Raw genomic sequence first — 14307 nt, 5'->3', positions numbered from 1 at the left:
ATGCACCGCATCTCTTCCCTCGATGAGCTGTTGCAGCACGTGGAATCACTCTCTCATCACAGCCGGTGCGCGACTCTCGTAGAGTTTGGCCGCTGCAGCATCACTGCAACAGAGCGAGACCCAAGGGATTTTCAGAATGTCATTACAACGCTCGGCGCCCCGTCGCAAGGGCACTACCAGCACTTTCTTGCTGCCTGCGCGTTGTGTGGCGCCTTTGCAGAGACCCAAAGAGTCGGGCGGGCCATGCCGGCCGCACTGCTAGCGACGGCATCGTCACTGCTGGAGGATGCGTCTCTCAAGGTGTCGCAGCTCCTGATGACGTCCATGCTGATCTCGACCCCAAACGACGACCAGCAAAGTGCAGCGATGGCAATCAACTTTCTACAGGGTGCCCGACTTCCTCAGTTCAAGTGCTTGGTCACCCGACTGGCGCGAGCCCAGCGAACACAGGTGCTCCTGCGGCTCTACCAAACGCACACAGTGACGGGCCGCGCCAAGACGCAGCTGCTACTCGGCTCCTTGAGCCCGGAAGCGTTCGAGCAGCTGCCGAAAGAAGAGCAGGCTGCTCTTGATATCGGGGCACTTCGTCTCTTGTGTCGCCATCATCCTCAGTGGGTAGCGCAGTACTTGACGGCTCGGGTACACGAGCAGGTGAGCCTCAACAGAACTGTGGATGCGGCGCTGAAGGAGCTGGTTCAGAAGGCGCACGTGTTTCTCGCCACCCGCGGCGCATTGAAAGACAGCCTCTCCCTCTTCACTGTCACCGCGCACCTTCTCGGTCTGAACCAACCCACTCTGCAGACTGTGCTGGAAAGCTACTACATCTCCGCCTTTCCGGTGGAAATCGGCCACTATCTGCTCGAGGGAGAGGGTCGGCACATGTTGGAAACCTTTTCGGAACCCTTGAACTGCCTGATATCGCGCCGGGCCTGGAGGCGCCTCAACGGACACACGGACCTCCTCCTACGGCTGCTGAACAAGAACATTCTCTCCAATGAGCCCGTTGACCTGCTGAACATGCTTCCGGAAGCGCGGCGCGCCTACTTTTCGCGGACCTGCAAGGAGCTGCAGGACACTCGTGGAGTTCCGCATATAAACTGGCTTTACTGCATGCCATCGGCGGCTGAGCGCACAGCCTTCGCCCACCGCTTCTACAATCACGCGAAACTGCAAGACCTCCCGAGCGAGCGCATCGAATACCTTTCTTTCCTGCCGTTCCCGGAAGCGATGCTGATCGGGGCGGCGTACGTGGCCAGCAAAGACGTTACGATTCGGTCCCAGCTGATTCGTGCGTGCCTTGGCTCCCTCAAGTACTACCCCGAGCACCTGCCAGCGGCCCTCGCGTTTTGTGTGCAGCGGCCAAAGGAGCAGGATTTATGGCGTCGAGAGATGTTCAAGGCGTGGGCGGCGCTGCCACACGGCTTCTGGAGGCGTACGGCGACGCACATTTCCGATGACATCCTGCAGGACACGCTCACACAGCTCATCCAAGCCGCCTACAACGCCAAAGACATGTCTGACCGCACTCTGCGAGCGCTAGAGAAGCTTCTCTTCCGCCTCGTTGGGCCGAAGACAAACTTTGCTGTCAGCCAACTTGCCACGCTTATCCGAAAGCGAAAAGAGTTCACTGCCTGCAATGCGGACTGTGATGACTTTCTCCAGTTAGCTCAGTTATACCCGCGCGCTGTACCTGTCCTGGCGGCGTTACTGCTTCCGCTGGCGCAGACGCTGCTAGGCAGCAACAGCATGTGGGCGACTATACACATCCTGGAATCCCTTCTCAACAACAAAACCGTCGTCAAAGTACTTCGGCGAGAGGCGCCTGTGCCGAGCAACGGTGAGCCCGAGATTTGGTCTATCGTGCACGACGTGCTAAAAGCCGGTATGTCTTCCACAGACAACGGGGTGGCGAAGGTTTCCTTGCGGCTCTACGCCAGACACTTTGCACCGCAACTGGCGGCTGAGCTGCCGGCCCTCATCGCCCAACGGAAAGACTGGGTTACTGTCAGCAGGGTGCAGCGCCTGGTGTGCGACGTTCTGCAGGGACCGCTGTTGGATATGCTCGTGATGCCCATCGAGAACATCCCCACCGGTCGCTTCTACCACGCAAGCGGCAAGTCGCTCCCGTTTGTGTGTGAGCTGCCGGTGGAGAACGCGCACCGGTGGACGTCTCGTCAGCAGATCCGGTACGCGCAGTCTTGCCTGCAAGCCATATACACCCCGCTTGTTTTGGAGGCTTTCCAATGCCGCCGGTTTATTAAGAATCTCGCCAGGCTGCCGTACGTATCCGCCACGACAAGTTGGACGGACGCAAATGGAAGCGCACGGAGTTTGCTCACCTTGGCAACAGAGGCGCATCCTGAGCATGGGGAGTATGCGATGCGGTTTGCGCTGCAGGCACTCGGCCAGCTGGACGGCGATGCCGCAGCCGTGCAAGCCCTACAGAATGCGCTAGATGTGGCGGACCAACGCATGGACGCACTGCGAGCACTCGCCACGACACTGCGGCGCGCGCCAAGCGTCGAGGCGGTGCGCATTCTCGAGCCAGTCCTCACGGGGAAGCAAGTGACAGCGCAGAAGGAGGCACTTGGCCTTCTTTGCGCGAAGCGCGACAACGTGGCGTACGCGCGTATCGTCCAGTTTGCCGCCGAGCGTCATCTACCCATGCCTGCAGAAGAGGACGGCGACTGTACCGGAGTCGCGGCACTTTCTGCAACAGCTACTAGGGCGCCTGGGTCGACGGAGAAGGCTGTGCCGGCTATGCACCGCGATGTGCGAGCTGCCTTAGTGACCGCGCTCTTCAACTTTCTTGACAAACCGCAGGTGTGGTCATACTACACCTTCATTGTATCGCACGACCAAGTGGCAGAGCAATGTGCGGTGGGTGCCGCGGAGCCAGCTACCCATGCATGCGAAGAAAGCGGTGGTGACACGGATGATTGGAGCACGGCCGACTCTTATGAGGAGAAACAAGTGACCACGCCATCCTCAGCGGCTTGTGTGGCTATGTCGACCCTCCCGTGGGCACTCCTCCGGCTGCCGTGGCAGGTGCGGGAGTACCAGCTGCTTCTTCGACGGCTTCTCCGCCACCCGGTGCGCGACGTTCGCGTCTCGGCACTGCACAAGCTCGCCACAGTGCCGCCGTACGACGACCTGGCGCTGTGCAAAGCGATTGCAGAGTACCTGGATGCGTGCACCTCGCCGGAAATCGTTCAGTCTGCGCTCCGATGCATGCTCAGGTGCACCGCCGCGGAAGCGGCACCCTTTCTCATCTCTTCCATCCTCACCGTCCAGCCAGACGCGTCCCTCGAGAGTGTGGCTAATGTGCTGTGTGGAATCATGAGATGCGCTGCGGCGCACGAGCACAAGATGCTGTGCACTGTTGCGACTGAAGTTGTGGAGCAACTCATCGCGGCCCGCCGCCAGCCAACGATCGCGGTCTCGCTGATTTTCGAATTGGACATCTCGGAGTGGGTGCCGCGGCTAACGGAGATGGAAGGAGCTGGGCTGATGCATCCTGGTGCAGCAGCAGCCGTGATCAGAGCAGTAGAAGGCGACTCCTCTTCCATCCGTGACACGGATGCCGCGGAGAGACTGGAGCAGGCAGTGCTGAGGAGGCACCCCTCTGCCCTTATGCGCCGTCTCGGCTTGGCAATTCTTCTCGAATCATGCGAAAAGCGCGGCTGGAGTGAGGATCGTAAACTGTCCCTGGCAGTGTACTGCAAAGACACGGACCTGTGGGTCTCCTCCGATGCCCGTATCGTACGGCAGGAGTAAATCTGTGCTGAACACAATCCACGCATGGCGCCTTGGCCCCGCGAATGATACGCTTCCGGAGGCAGAGGTCTGTCCTCGCCGAGGAGCGCCACCGGGTGTGTTCCTCGACAGCTCCTCTTTTTCTTCTTCGCTGTGCAACTCTTACATTTTCAGCCCTCCCCACCCCACCCCCTCCGTGTGTGTGCGTGCGGTCTTGCTCTTCTTCTCCCTCACGACAAAAGTCCATCGTACCGGGGGACATACCTCAGCCTGTGGCACCACAGGATCCAGTATACGACAATCTTGCGCAAGCCGGGCAGCCTGCACAGCCTGCCCTCGTTTTACGGCTGCCGACTCTTGGTGTTGGCAGGACAGGTCTGGGCTGGTGGTCTGCCAGAGAGACTCGCGGGCATGATCATGCTTGCATCAGGTCACTGCGAACAGTGTCAGCGATTCAACAACTGTGCGCCTTCACTTCCTACTTTTCGCTCCTGTTTCAGCTGCGTTGCAGGCATGTAGAGCGTAAACATGAGCTCAGCCTGTGCGCTGTATGCAGTGGAGTTGCAATGGGTTGAACGACACCCAGTGGTGTTAATCGGGCAGGCTCCTTGACGTAGCCGCAGTGGACAGCAGAAAGTGGGTGGGCCGTGGTTGTATGTGCGTGTATAGTCGCTGGCCTGTTCGTGGTACAATGACACCGTCAATGAACTATTCCTATCGGTAGTGCTTCTCCTCATTTTGACGCCCTCACTCTCGTTATCGCTGAGTGTTCTATTATATCTCTGCGTGCCAGTTTGTTGCCGTCCGCGATTTTGGTTGGCTGGCCAGAGGGCCGTACACGCAACAACAGATGCATGCACCAGGCATCTGCGTGTGGTCGCTTTTGTTTAATGCCTCATCCTTGTCTACCGTTGCTCTGTCTTGTGTTATTCTGATTCGTGACCTCCACCCGCCCTCCCTCCCTCCGCCTTTCTACCTCGAAAGGTTGCCGAAGGAATCTCTATCCCGTTGGGGGTCTGCCTGGGTTTGTATGCTCGCACGCACGACGCGCATCCTACGGCGTACATGCCGGCAGCCGTGAATCGCGCCTCCGCGCGCCTTCTGGACCCAAAGTGCTGAAAGGTAGAGACGACAGCACAACAAGCCCTCCCGATGACGTCAGATTCAACCAGAGTACGGTGGCACATGCCTCTGCGGCGGTGAAAAAAAAGAACGACGAATGCTGTACGCAAGTATGAGCTTCTTGCTGCTGCCACCACTCTTGCAGATGGCGCACGAAGGTGGCGCTTTGCATGGGATAATGCACCCACACCATGTGTCAAGAGCGTCATCCTCTTCACCACTACCGGATGGTTCCGGGACATGGCTTCATGCTCTCGCGCCCCCCCCCTCATCAACGTCCGCTCTCCCTCTTTCCTACACACACACACATACACACTCTTTTTCTACTTCACCGAAAACACTTCCGGAGGGAGACGCACCTGAGCGAGCGGCCAATCACACGCTTGCGGGAGGGGCCTTTCGTCTGAAAAGGAACGTGAAAAACGTCATCGCTGACCTTAGCCAGCACGCGGAGCGCCTCCACGTCACACTCCACGTGGTCGATCCGCGCGCGCGTGTCTGTGTGCGTGCGCGTGCGCTCTTCCCGCTGCTTCTCTCTCTGTTTTCTTCCCGTGTGTGTTGTTGTCCGCGCATCCTTCTCTCGTCCTCTCCCTCGCCTCTCTCGCTGTGTGCGCTCTGACGGTCTCGGCTGCTGTCCCACCCTGATGTGCCTATCTTCATTTCAAATTTCTCTCGTGCTTTCTCGCTCCGTTTCGCTTCTCAGCGAGCTGAGCAGGGGGCAGTTGCGTGTAGAGTCTTTTGCTTGCTTCATCCGCTCCCTCCTCGGCCGCACCCCTGCTCACTTCCCCTCCCCCCTTCCAGTCTTCCATGTCTGCCTCTCCGCCTCCCTCATCTTTCTCCTTCGCTTTTATTTTTCGTTGAAGTCTCTCGTGTGACGCTGATCCCGCCGTTGTACGCGAGTGTCTGTGGGCGTGCGAGGTGGTGGATGGGTGGGGGTTTTGTTGTTGTGTGAGAAACCGTCACGCACGGCTCATGTGTTTACAGCTCACCGCCTTGTCCAGTTATCTCTGTTTTTTGTTGTTTTGCCTCTCCCTCGGCGCCTTCCGTGCTCGTTGGAGCCCGTGGATAGTCTCCCCATCACCACCACCCTTCCCTGATTTCACCATCCCCCTGCCTCGGGCGTGGTGCGCACCGTCGAGCTTTTTTCGTGCCCATCGTTCGATCTGCTCACTCGCTCAGCACACACACACACATTCTCCCCGCCCCCACCGCCGAGAATCCACCAGAAAACAACAGCAGCATCGAAGAAAGCAAAGGCGATTTTCTTTGTTGGCGTTTGTTCTGTCCGCTCTGGCAGGGGCAAGGGAGAGAGGGCTTCCCTTTTGTTGCTCTGCTCTTGCTTGGTGGCTTCCCTCAGCTGCTTAGCTCGCCCATTCGCGCCACCCTGCGCCACAACGCCTCAGTGTGCATCAGCGCACTCCTCCCCCCACCCCACCCCCTCACGAGCGCGGCGTTTTCTTTCTTCGGCTGCTGCCCTGGGGTGGTGTCTACGCATACTCGACGCCTGAAGTAGAAGAGAAGCCCACATGCATGCGTGGTCGGATCCGTGGAGTAACTCGTTTTCTATTGTTCGTAGAAGACACCATGAAGGCACAGCGGAAACACTCAAAAGAGGAGTCCGCGCCGCCCTACTTTGGCACTACGTCTGTCGCGCTACACAGCAGAGAAGAGATGCCGCCAAAGCGAAGCAAGAATAGCAAGCCGAGAAGTCCGCAACTGAAGAAGCGCAGCTCGTCGAAATCGAGTCGACTCGCTGTCGAAGCCAAGGCCACCACAAAGGCGAACACTGCATGCGGGAAGGCTCGACAAGGCCCGAATCAAAATTCGGGCAAACGGGATCCTCACACAAAATCGTCGCCGCCCCGTCGTGAAAGCGGAAAAGTGGCCATTGTGCTACGAGGGTCACGGCCACAGGATGCGCCCACCAAAAACGATGAGGACGCTCCGAGCTCGACAAGCCCGTTATTCGAGCCTATCGGTGCCAGTCCGTTTGTGGTTCCAGAGCGATCCCAGGCGAGCGACGGCGAATACTTCTTACCAGACTGGAGCGTCAGCAGCGAAGCGCCACCGGCGATTCATCGGGCAGGCTTTCCTCTCAACCGCCCCTCCAGTGAGCTCCGTCGTAACTCGCTTAATGCCAACAGCAGCAGTAACGCCGTGCCGCACACGATTGACGGGACTCTTCGAGAGTATATGGATATGAGTGGCAGCTGGGCACTGCAGTCGCAGAAGGCGTTCCTATGGGGCACCAGCCCCAAGGCTGCCCCAAAGCGGCCGAAAGGTAGCAGTGCGAACCCCAGCACGGTCCGCTGTTACTCACAGTACCCCATGGCATGCAGTGACTCCTCCTCTCTCCTGCTCAGTGCGCCATATCAGGTCCAGCCGCGGCGCAAGGTGGCGCGCACGGCACCATCGGATCTCAACCCCGAAAACTTCTATCCCCCATTCCTCATGGGGCCACCCAGTGATCATCACCAGCGCACGGTGGGCAGCTGCAATGCTTCGCGACAGCTGCGAAGTCGATCCGGCGTAGCGAACGGCGATGTTGCCGCCACAAGTAGCAAGCGGGAAGGCTTCTTGAAGCTCTGCAGTGACAGCATCACAGGGTTCAATGACAGCCACGCAGACGACGTCTCGCCTCTCCCTACGCAGCGAACCTCTCGAGCTGTCGACGCGGCCTCCCTTCGAACGCTGTCGTCTGCCTTCTTCTCGACTACCTCTCGGTCACCGTCACAGTCACTCTTCCGGGCGCCCATGAGCATGAGTCCCTACGCCACCGTCTGCAGCACCACAAACGGCTTCGACAAGGGATCGGTCGTGTGGAAATCCATGTACGGGACCGACAAGGATGGCGACGACGACGAGAGCTCGCTCGTGCCTGGGAGACACGGGACGGGTGCCGCTGCTCGGCGTGGCACGGGTTGCCGCTATCCGACCTCCTTTCACTCCTCAACGGGGCTCCTGCCTCTCTCTGCAAGCGATCCGAATGGCGGCGGGGCAGGTGCTGAGGAGAGACCGGCACGGCGTCATGGCAACGTCAGCTCTTTGTACGGCTGCCTGCTTGATGGTGCCGCCGTGGTGCTGAGCTCCTCGTCGGACGATGGGGGCGTCGACGCCAAAGACCACGATTATCGGACGTCATCCAGCACGCCCCCGGGCCAGTGCGGCACGCTCGAACGTAAACGTACGATGAATGCCCCCGGGTGGATGATGAAGACAGGCAAGAGCCGGCCGTGCGGTAAAAGGGGCGGCACTCGCGGAGGCAGCGACAGCGACAGCGACGACGAAGACGTCGAGCGTCGACAGAGCCTTTCACCCACCAGCACATCAAAGCGTAAAGGTCGCGGTAAGACGGCGCATCGCAGCGACGTCGACTCACACAGGGACGAGGTGGCGGTGCGGAACGACACGAACAGCGATGAGGACGCGGACGCGGAGGGAGACAGCGAGGGCAGCTCAACCCCGCCGTCACGGCAGACTGCCTTGCAACGTATTCTGTCGGGCATGGAGAAACCCTCCCACTCCGAAGAGGTGGACAAAGAGGTGGCCGTGCAGGAAGAACGACCTACTCTGCGCATCTCTCCTTCGCTGCCGTCCAGAAGTGGTGCCTGCAGAGGCAGCAGCAACGTGCACCACAGGGTGAGCCCCGCAGTCACAGACTGCAGGCGGCCCGTTTCCGTTCACTATTACGGGCCACTGCGAGCGAACATGATGCCGCCGGGCAGCTATCGAGGTTTGTGCGCCGGGCACGGTGCACAGGCGGCCGCCTATCTGCACAGCCGTGGCATTTATCAACCCCTAAGTCTCTCACCATCGCCGCAAAACGAGAGTGTCTGGCACGCGCAGCTAGCCGACTTCACATCACCATCCACTAATATGAGCTGTGGCGCATACACAAGCCCCGCCCCAGGTATCGTTCCGGCGGTCTGCAGATCCTCACCCCCGATGTTCCGGCAGACGGTGAAAACTGTGGCGGTGCACGAACTGCTAGGCCTTGACCCTGAGGCCGAAATCATTTTCGTGAAGTCACCTGTCTGGAAGCGCTTGCCCCTCTAGCGGGCGAGCCGCTCTTCTCCCTTGCCATCAGTTGCTTGAACACAGGGGGTGCCGAGGATAGCAAAGACAAAAGAGGCCTACAGCTGAGTCGCACATGTTTTCTCACCACCGCGGCGCGGCATCGCCACCGCATCCGCCTTTTCCCTCCCACGTCCTTCTGTGTGCTTCGGCCTTCTGCACCACATTGTTCTTTGTTGTTGTTTTCGCTCAGTGCAGTGGATTCTGGCCACTCCTCTAGGCCCCGTCAACGTCCACGGCAGCTCATGTCACCGGCTGCCCGCGCCGGTGCTGCCGGTGGGATGGGGATGATGCCGTAAGAGCACGCCGAAGAGAAAAGGCGACGACCATCCAGAGAGACGGTGGGGTTTTTTTTAAGAAGGTAACCAAAAAGGGGGCGTGGCTCCACTGCTGGTAAGGCTCACGCATACCGCTCTCCTACCTCCCCCCCCCCCGCCGCCGCCGCCTTCTCTCGGGCGCCATCGTCGCGCTCTAACGGTGAGGCCAGAGCGCAGGGAAACGTTGTCACAGCCGTTTTGTGTGTGTGTGTGTGTGTGTTGTGCTCTCTTCTATACACACACACCCTCCCCGCGCCTTGTCCGTCCATCACGGCCTGACATGATGTATACAGTTTTGTTGCCCTTGTTGCCCTTCGCTACCTTCTGTTTCTTTTTTCCTGCCTTGTCCGTCGTTCTCGCAGCCCTAATCTGGAGTTGATGGGACCCGCTTCTGCGACCCATCTGCCGCCCCGCAGAGAAGAGACCAGCGCAGCGGAGGATATCAGGCCGTCTATCTGCGGTGCTGTTTTGCCTCGGCCACTACCCACCGCCGCCCTCGCGCAGTCCGAGCGATATAGGCACCGAAAAAGCATGATGCAAAACTTGTTCTCACTTGTGCATTTTTTTTTTGCTTTCCACCTTTCCTCTTCCGTCTCGCTATGTTTGCACCTCTGCGCCTGCAGAACTTGTTCGTCTCCCTCGTGGCCTACACGCTCGGCTCGAATCATTGTGTGTTTTGCCCACGTCGCGTATGCCTACGTCATGCATACATACACGTGTGTGTGTATATATTCGTTGTCTTGCCTCTCGTGCATTGATATCTGAGCCACTCCGTCAATCGGCTCTCCCTCTCCCTCTCCCTCCCTCTTATGGCCCCTCCTCCTCACTGATGCACCGCAGACCCTCCTCCTTTGCGTGCCCCCCCCACCACCACCACTACTACTACTACTCCCACCACCCGCTGTTCAGTCTCTCACATCACAGACAGGGTATTATAGATATGTACTCGGAAGAGAATGTGCCAGTCCATACGGCACCCTTCCCCCACGCCCTTTCTTCTCGAATCCGCCTTTTGCGTTGTTAGTGGGGGTATGATGGCAACGTCTCCCGGTGTTGTTCTGCACTCGTGGTGCGGCTGTCATGCTTCTCTACTCTGTTCCCTTTTCGCTTGTGTTTGCCCCTTCTCTGCTTGCTCCCCCCTCTCTCCATCTATGTGCAGGTTATTTTCTTTTTCTCGTTTTCGGTGCTGGAACCTGCCCCCCCCCACTATGGCGCCCACATCATCAAGTGATGCGTCGGCGGCAGCCTTATGTGCATGTCCCTGGCTGGGAAATCGTGTCATATTTGTTTACATGTCCCTTTTTCTCTCCATCTCGCCAACCCACCCTGTCCCCCACTCTGTGCAGGCCTGTGCTGTGCTGTGTTGTGCTGTGTGTGTATGTGATGTAGTCACCAAGCACATGCCGAGACGACAGCTACGGCGAGTCGTCCACACATACACACGTGAGCCAATGTGCAGTGCGCCGCTCAGCTGTGGTTGCCTTTGTTGAGCACACGCTTACAAGGCCTCAACGCTTTGCGGCAAACACTCATGAGTGACGGTGGGTGAGCTTGCCGCCTGACCGGCCGTCCTCTTGGTCCGGCTGCATCGATGTCATCGAGCTTGTTTCTTGACGACTATATGGCTCGGTCTATTTCTTTTCCCTTGTGCGCCACTGGAAATTGGCCCATGCGTGTTTTCCTGTCCTTTCTGTCGCATCTCTCGTTGCCGGTGTTCATCATCCGAATTTTTTGTTGGTTTTTTTTTCTCTTTCGTTCGCTCCTGTTTGCTGCCACCCCTCACGTTGCTCTCTGCAGCCTCTCCGTGTTGACTCCGCTCTCTCCCGCTGTGTGTGCTTCGGACTTGATTCTTCCGCGCAAGTCGGTGTTACTGCGGTTTCGAGACATGGTGCTGGGCCGTCAGCACAACTGCGGGGGGACCCTAACCTGACGGCCTGTTTACATCGTTGAACGGAGCGAGTGGCATGTACCCCTCTCCCCCCTCCTCCCCTCCCCACGACTGTCGAATCCTTTCTCCCTTCGCACTTGCCGAAGCCAATCAACGCCGCTCTTTTTCCTCAGCCAGCATGTATTTTGGCTCCTCGGGTGGTTTTCTAGCTTCACCCTTGTAACTTCACTTGTTCTCATTTTAGGTGGCCGCGTCTCCTCGCGTGGCAAGCTGTGCTCGCGTGGCGGTGCCCACCTCCCTCATATTCGTTGCTGTTTGTCTGCTTGTCGTTGCCCCCTCCCCCCTCCCCCCTCCCCTCCCCTTTTCTGCGCGCTCTTTCTTGGTGCGAGTCTGCACAGTGTCTCATGAGAGCTGTGACCCTGCGAGAATACTTTCTTTGTCGTCTACATGTGTGTCGTGTCGTGCGGATGTGTCTGCCCACGCGCATCGATGCACCCGCGCTGGCCGCTCTTTTATGCGGTTTTCTTTCGTTTGGCCGCGTTGCTTCCCACCGTTGGGGCGAGGTCGGCTACCTGCCTCTCTTCTTTGCAGGATGGTGCGTCGCTCCCTGGTCCTGTTCGGGTTCTGAATGGATGTCTCATCTGCTTGCGTGTTTGTCTCTGTGTTGCCGTGTTCATGTGCTGTGGTGAGTGGAGGCGAGGCGCACTCTTCGTTGCACCTTCTCCGCCTCTCCTCCCCCCATCCACTCCCCCCCCGTGTGCTCTGACTTTGGTTCTGCTCGCCTGCCTGTTGTGTCTTCCTGTGTTGCTGCTGCAGTGACGGTGAGTGCCTCCAGGCGTTATTTTTTGTGTGTTTCGTTTTTGTGGGGGGAGGGGGCACACGGTACTGCACGTGTTGCAGTATATTGACGTGAAGGCGTGCATGGGGCCGTGGCGGCTGACGTCCGTCAATTTCCCCCCACCCCTACTGCCTCCTCTGCGTCAACCCCCTCCTCTCTCCCTCCTCCTCCCCCTGTCCCACAGCCCGTCCGCGACGATCTGTGGGCGGCTCGAAACGAGTACATGTTCTCCTGCTCGGTGTCTTCGAGGTTTTTCTTTTTTCACTTTTTTTTGCTGTTGTTGTTGTGCGTTTCTCCTTCGCGGTGCTCTCTTTTGTTGTGCTTCTCCATACTGCAGCAGCCAGAGCCAACGGAACGCATCGGTAGCTGGTACCACGCGCGTGGTGCCCTTGTTGTTGGTGCGCCTCGCAATGCGCTTTGCCCAGCCGTAATGTGTGTGTGTGTGTTGCTCTGATCTTCCTTTTATTCACCTTCAGTCCCTTTTTTGTTGTTGTTGTTTTTTTGCTACGATTGTCCGTTTTTTTTTGTTTAGATTCGGTGGCGCTCATCGAATGCCCCCTTCACATCTCCGCGAGGTGAGTCCGGAAAGTCCCGGAAGGACGGGTGAGGGGGGGGGCAGCACTCTTGTGAGCACTACACAGGCAACTATGCATATAGCTCCTGACGAGCAGCGTGAGTTGTACGGCTCTTGATAAGCGGCACAGTCGCGCACACCCTCCGTATCGAATTATCCGGCTATACGTCTCCTGCGGGCGCGAAAGCCCTGACTCGTCTCTGTGCGCTCCCTCCCTCCCACGCCTACGCTCTGCGCCCATGCATGGACGGAGGAACAAAGGCGTGCATGTATGGGCATGTTTTCTTTTTTTCTCCTGGTTGTTCCTCCTGTGTGCACGTGTGTGTGTGTGTGTACGTCATGTCGATGCTCGCTTGTGTCGGTATGTAGGTCCCGCCCTGTAGGCTGGACAAGAACAGTGATCCTCCGAGCGACGTTAAAAAGAGTCCGTGGCAGTAGCGGTGGTGTGGGGGCTGGGAGGGGGACATTTGTGTAGTCGGGTGAAGAGAGCGCGTGCCGCAAGGAGGCACAACGTGTGCTGCTTTTCAGGGAGCTTTGTCAGCTTCTGCTCAGCACCCTCACCACCTTCCTGGTAAAATAGGTTACACGAACGTCCAATGGTGTATCACCTGCTGCCACAACCACCCGCCTTCTATTCTGGATGGTCCACCTTCAGCGCTAGACACGCTCTACTCGTTACCGCCTGTTCTCCACTGCTCCTCCCTTCTCCTGTCTCCCTGTCTCGCACATAAACACGCACGCACACACATATCTTCGCACGGCGCACGTGCATCACGGAATCTGGGATGCACAGCGCATTCACACGATCACCACGTACACGTGTCGCTTCAACTTTGTCTCTCGCTCTCCCGTTTCCCACATCACTCACTGCCGCTCTCACAAAATGGCTGGCGTTGGTAAGACGACGGTGACGCTGAGCAACGGCGTCGAGATGCCGCAGTTCGGCCTCGGCGTGTGGCAATCCCCAGCCGGCGAGGCAACCGAGAACGCCGTCAAGTGGGCGCTGTGTGCCGGCTACCGCCACATCGACACGGCAGCCATCTACAAGAACGAGGAGAGCGTCGGCGCAGGGCTGCGTGCCTCTGGTGTGCCGCGCGAGGATGTGTTCATCACGACGAAGCTGTGGAACACGGAGCAGGGCTACGAGAGCACGCTCGCGGCCTTCGAGGAGAGTCGACAGAAGCTCGGCGTCGACTACATTGATCTCTACCTCATCCACTGGCCGCGCGGGAAGGAGATTTTGTTGAAGGAGGGCAAGAAGTACCTGGACTCATGGCGCGCCTTCGAGCATCTCTACAAGGAGAAGAAGGTGCGGGCGATTGGGGTGTCGAACTTTCAGATCCACCATCTGGAGGACGTGCTTGCAATGTGCACTGTGACGCCAATGGTGAACCAGGTGGAGCTTCACCCGCTAAACAATCAGGCCGAGCTGCGGGCCTTCTGCGACGCCAAGCAAATCAAAGTTGAGGCTTGGTCGCCACTAGGGCAGGGCAAGCTGCTCTCCAATCCGATCCTCGCCGCGATCGGTGAAAAGTACAAGAAGACGGCCGCGCAGGTAATCCTCCGCTGGAACATCCAGAAGAACCTCATCACGATCCCCAAGTCTGTCCACAAGGAGCGTATCGAGGAGAACGCGAATATCTTCGACTTTGAGCTCAGTGCCGAGGACGTGATGAGTATCGATGCTCTCAACACGAACTCACGCTACGGCCCCGACCCCGATGATGCACAGTTCTAG

At 58.4% G+C, this 14307-nt stretch overlaps 3 protein-coding genes across 3 annotated transcripts; all 3 read left to right on the top strand.

Moving 5' to 3' along the window:
• On the top strand, positions 1-3777 carry LMXM_30_2170 (conserved hypothetical protein; the record flags this gene model as incomplete). The annotated part of the gene is made up of 1 exon (XM_003877688.1): positions 1-3777. The coding sequence occupies one exon, from the start codon at positions 1-3 to the stop codon at positions 3775-3777; it is 3777 nt and encodes a 1258-aa protein (XP_003877737.1).
• A 2685-nt stretch (positions 3778-6462) lies between these two features.
• LMXM_30_2160 (hypothetical protein, unknown function) lies at positions 6463-8934 on the top strand (the record flags this gene model as incomplete). The annotated part of the gene is made up of 1 exon (XM_003877687.1): positions 6463-8934. One exon carries the CDS (start codon positions 6463-6465, stop codon positions 8932-8934), a length of 2472 nt encoding a protein of 823 aa, XP_003877736.1.
• A 4518-nt stretch (positions 8935-13452) lies between these two features.
• Positions 13453-14307, top strand: LMXM_30_2150 (prostaglandin f2-alpha synthase; the record flags this gene model as incomplete). The annotated part of the gene is made up of 1 exon (XM_003877686.1): positions 13453-14307. One exon carries the CDS (start codon positions 13453-13455, stop codon positions 14305-14307), a length of 855 nt encoding a protein of 284 aa, XP_003877735.1.

The sequence above is a fragment of the Leishmania mexicana genome, chromosome 30, assembly GCF_000234665.1.
Source record: "Leishmania mexicana MHOM/GT/2001/U1103 complete genome, chromosome 30".
NCBI lineage: Eukaryota > Euglenozoa > Kinetoplastea > Trypanosomatida > Trypanosomatidae > Leishmania > Leishmania mexicana.
This window is presented reverse-complemented; position numbering and strand designations above follow the sequence as displayed.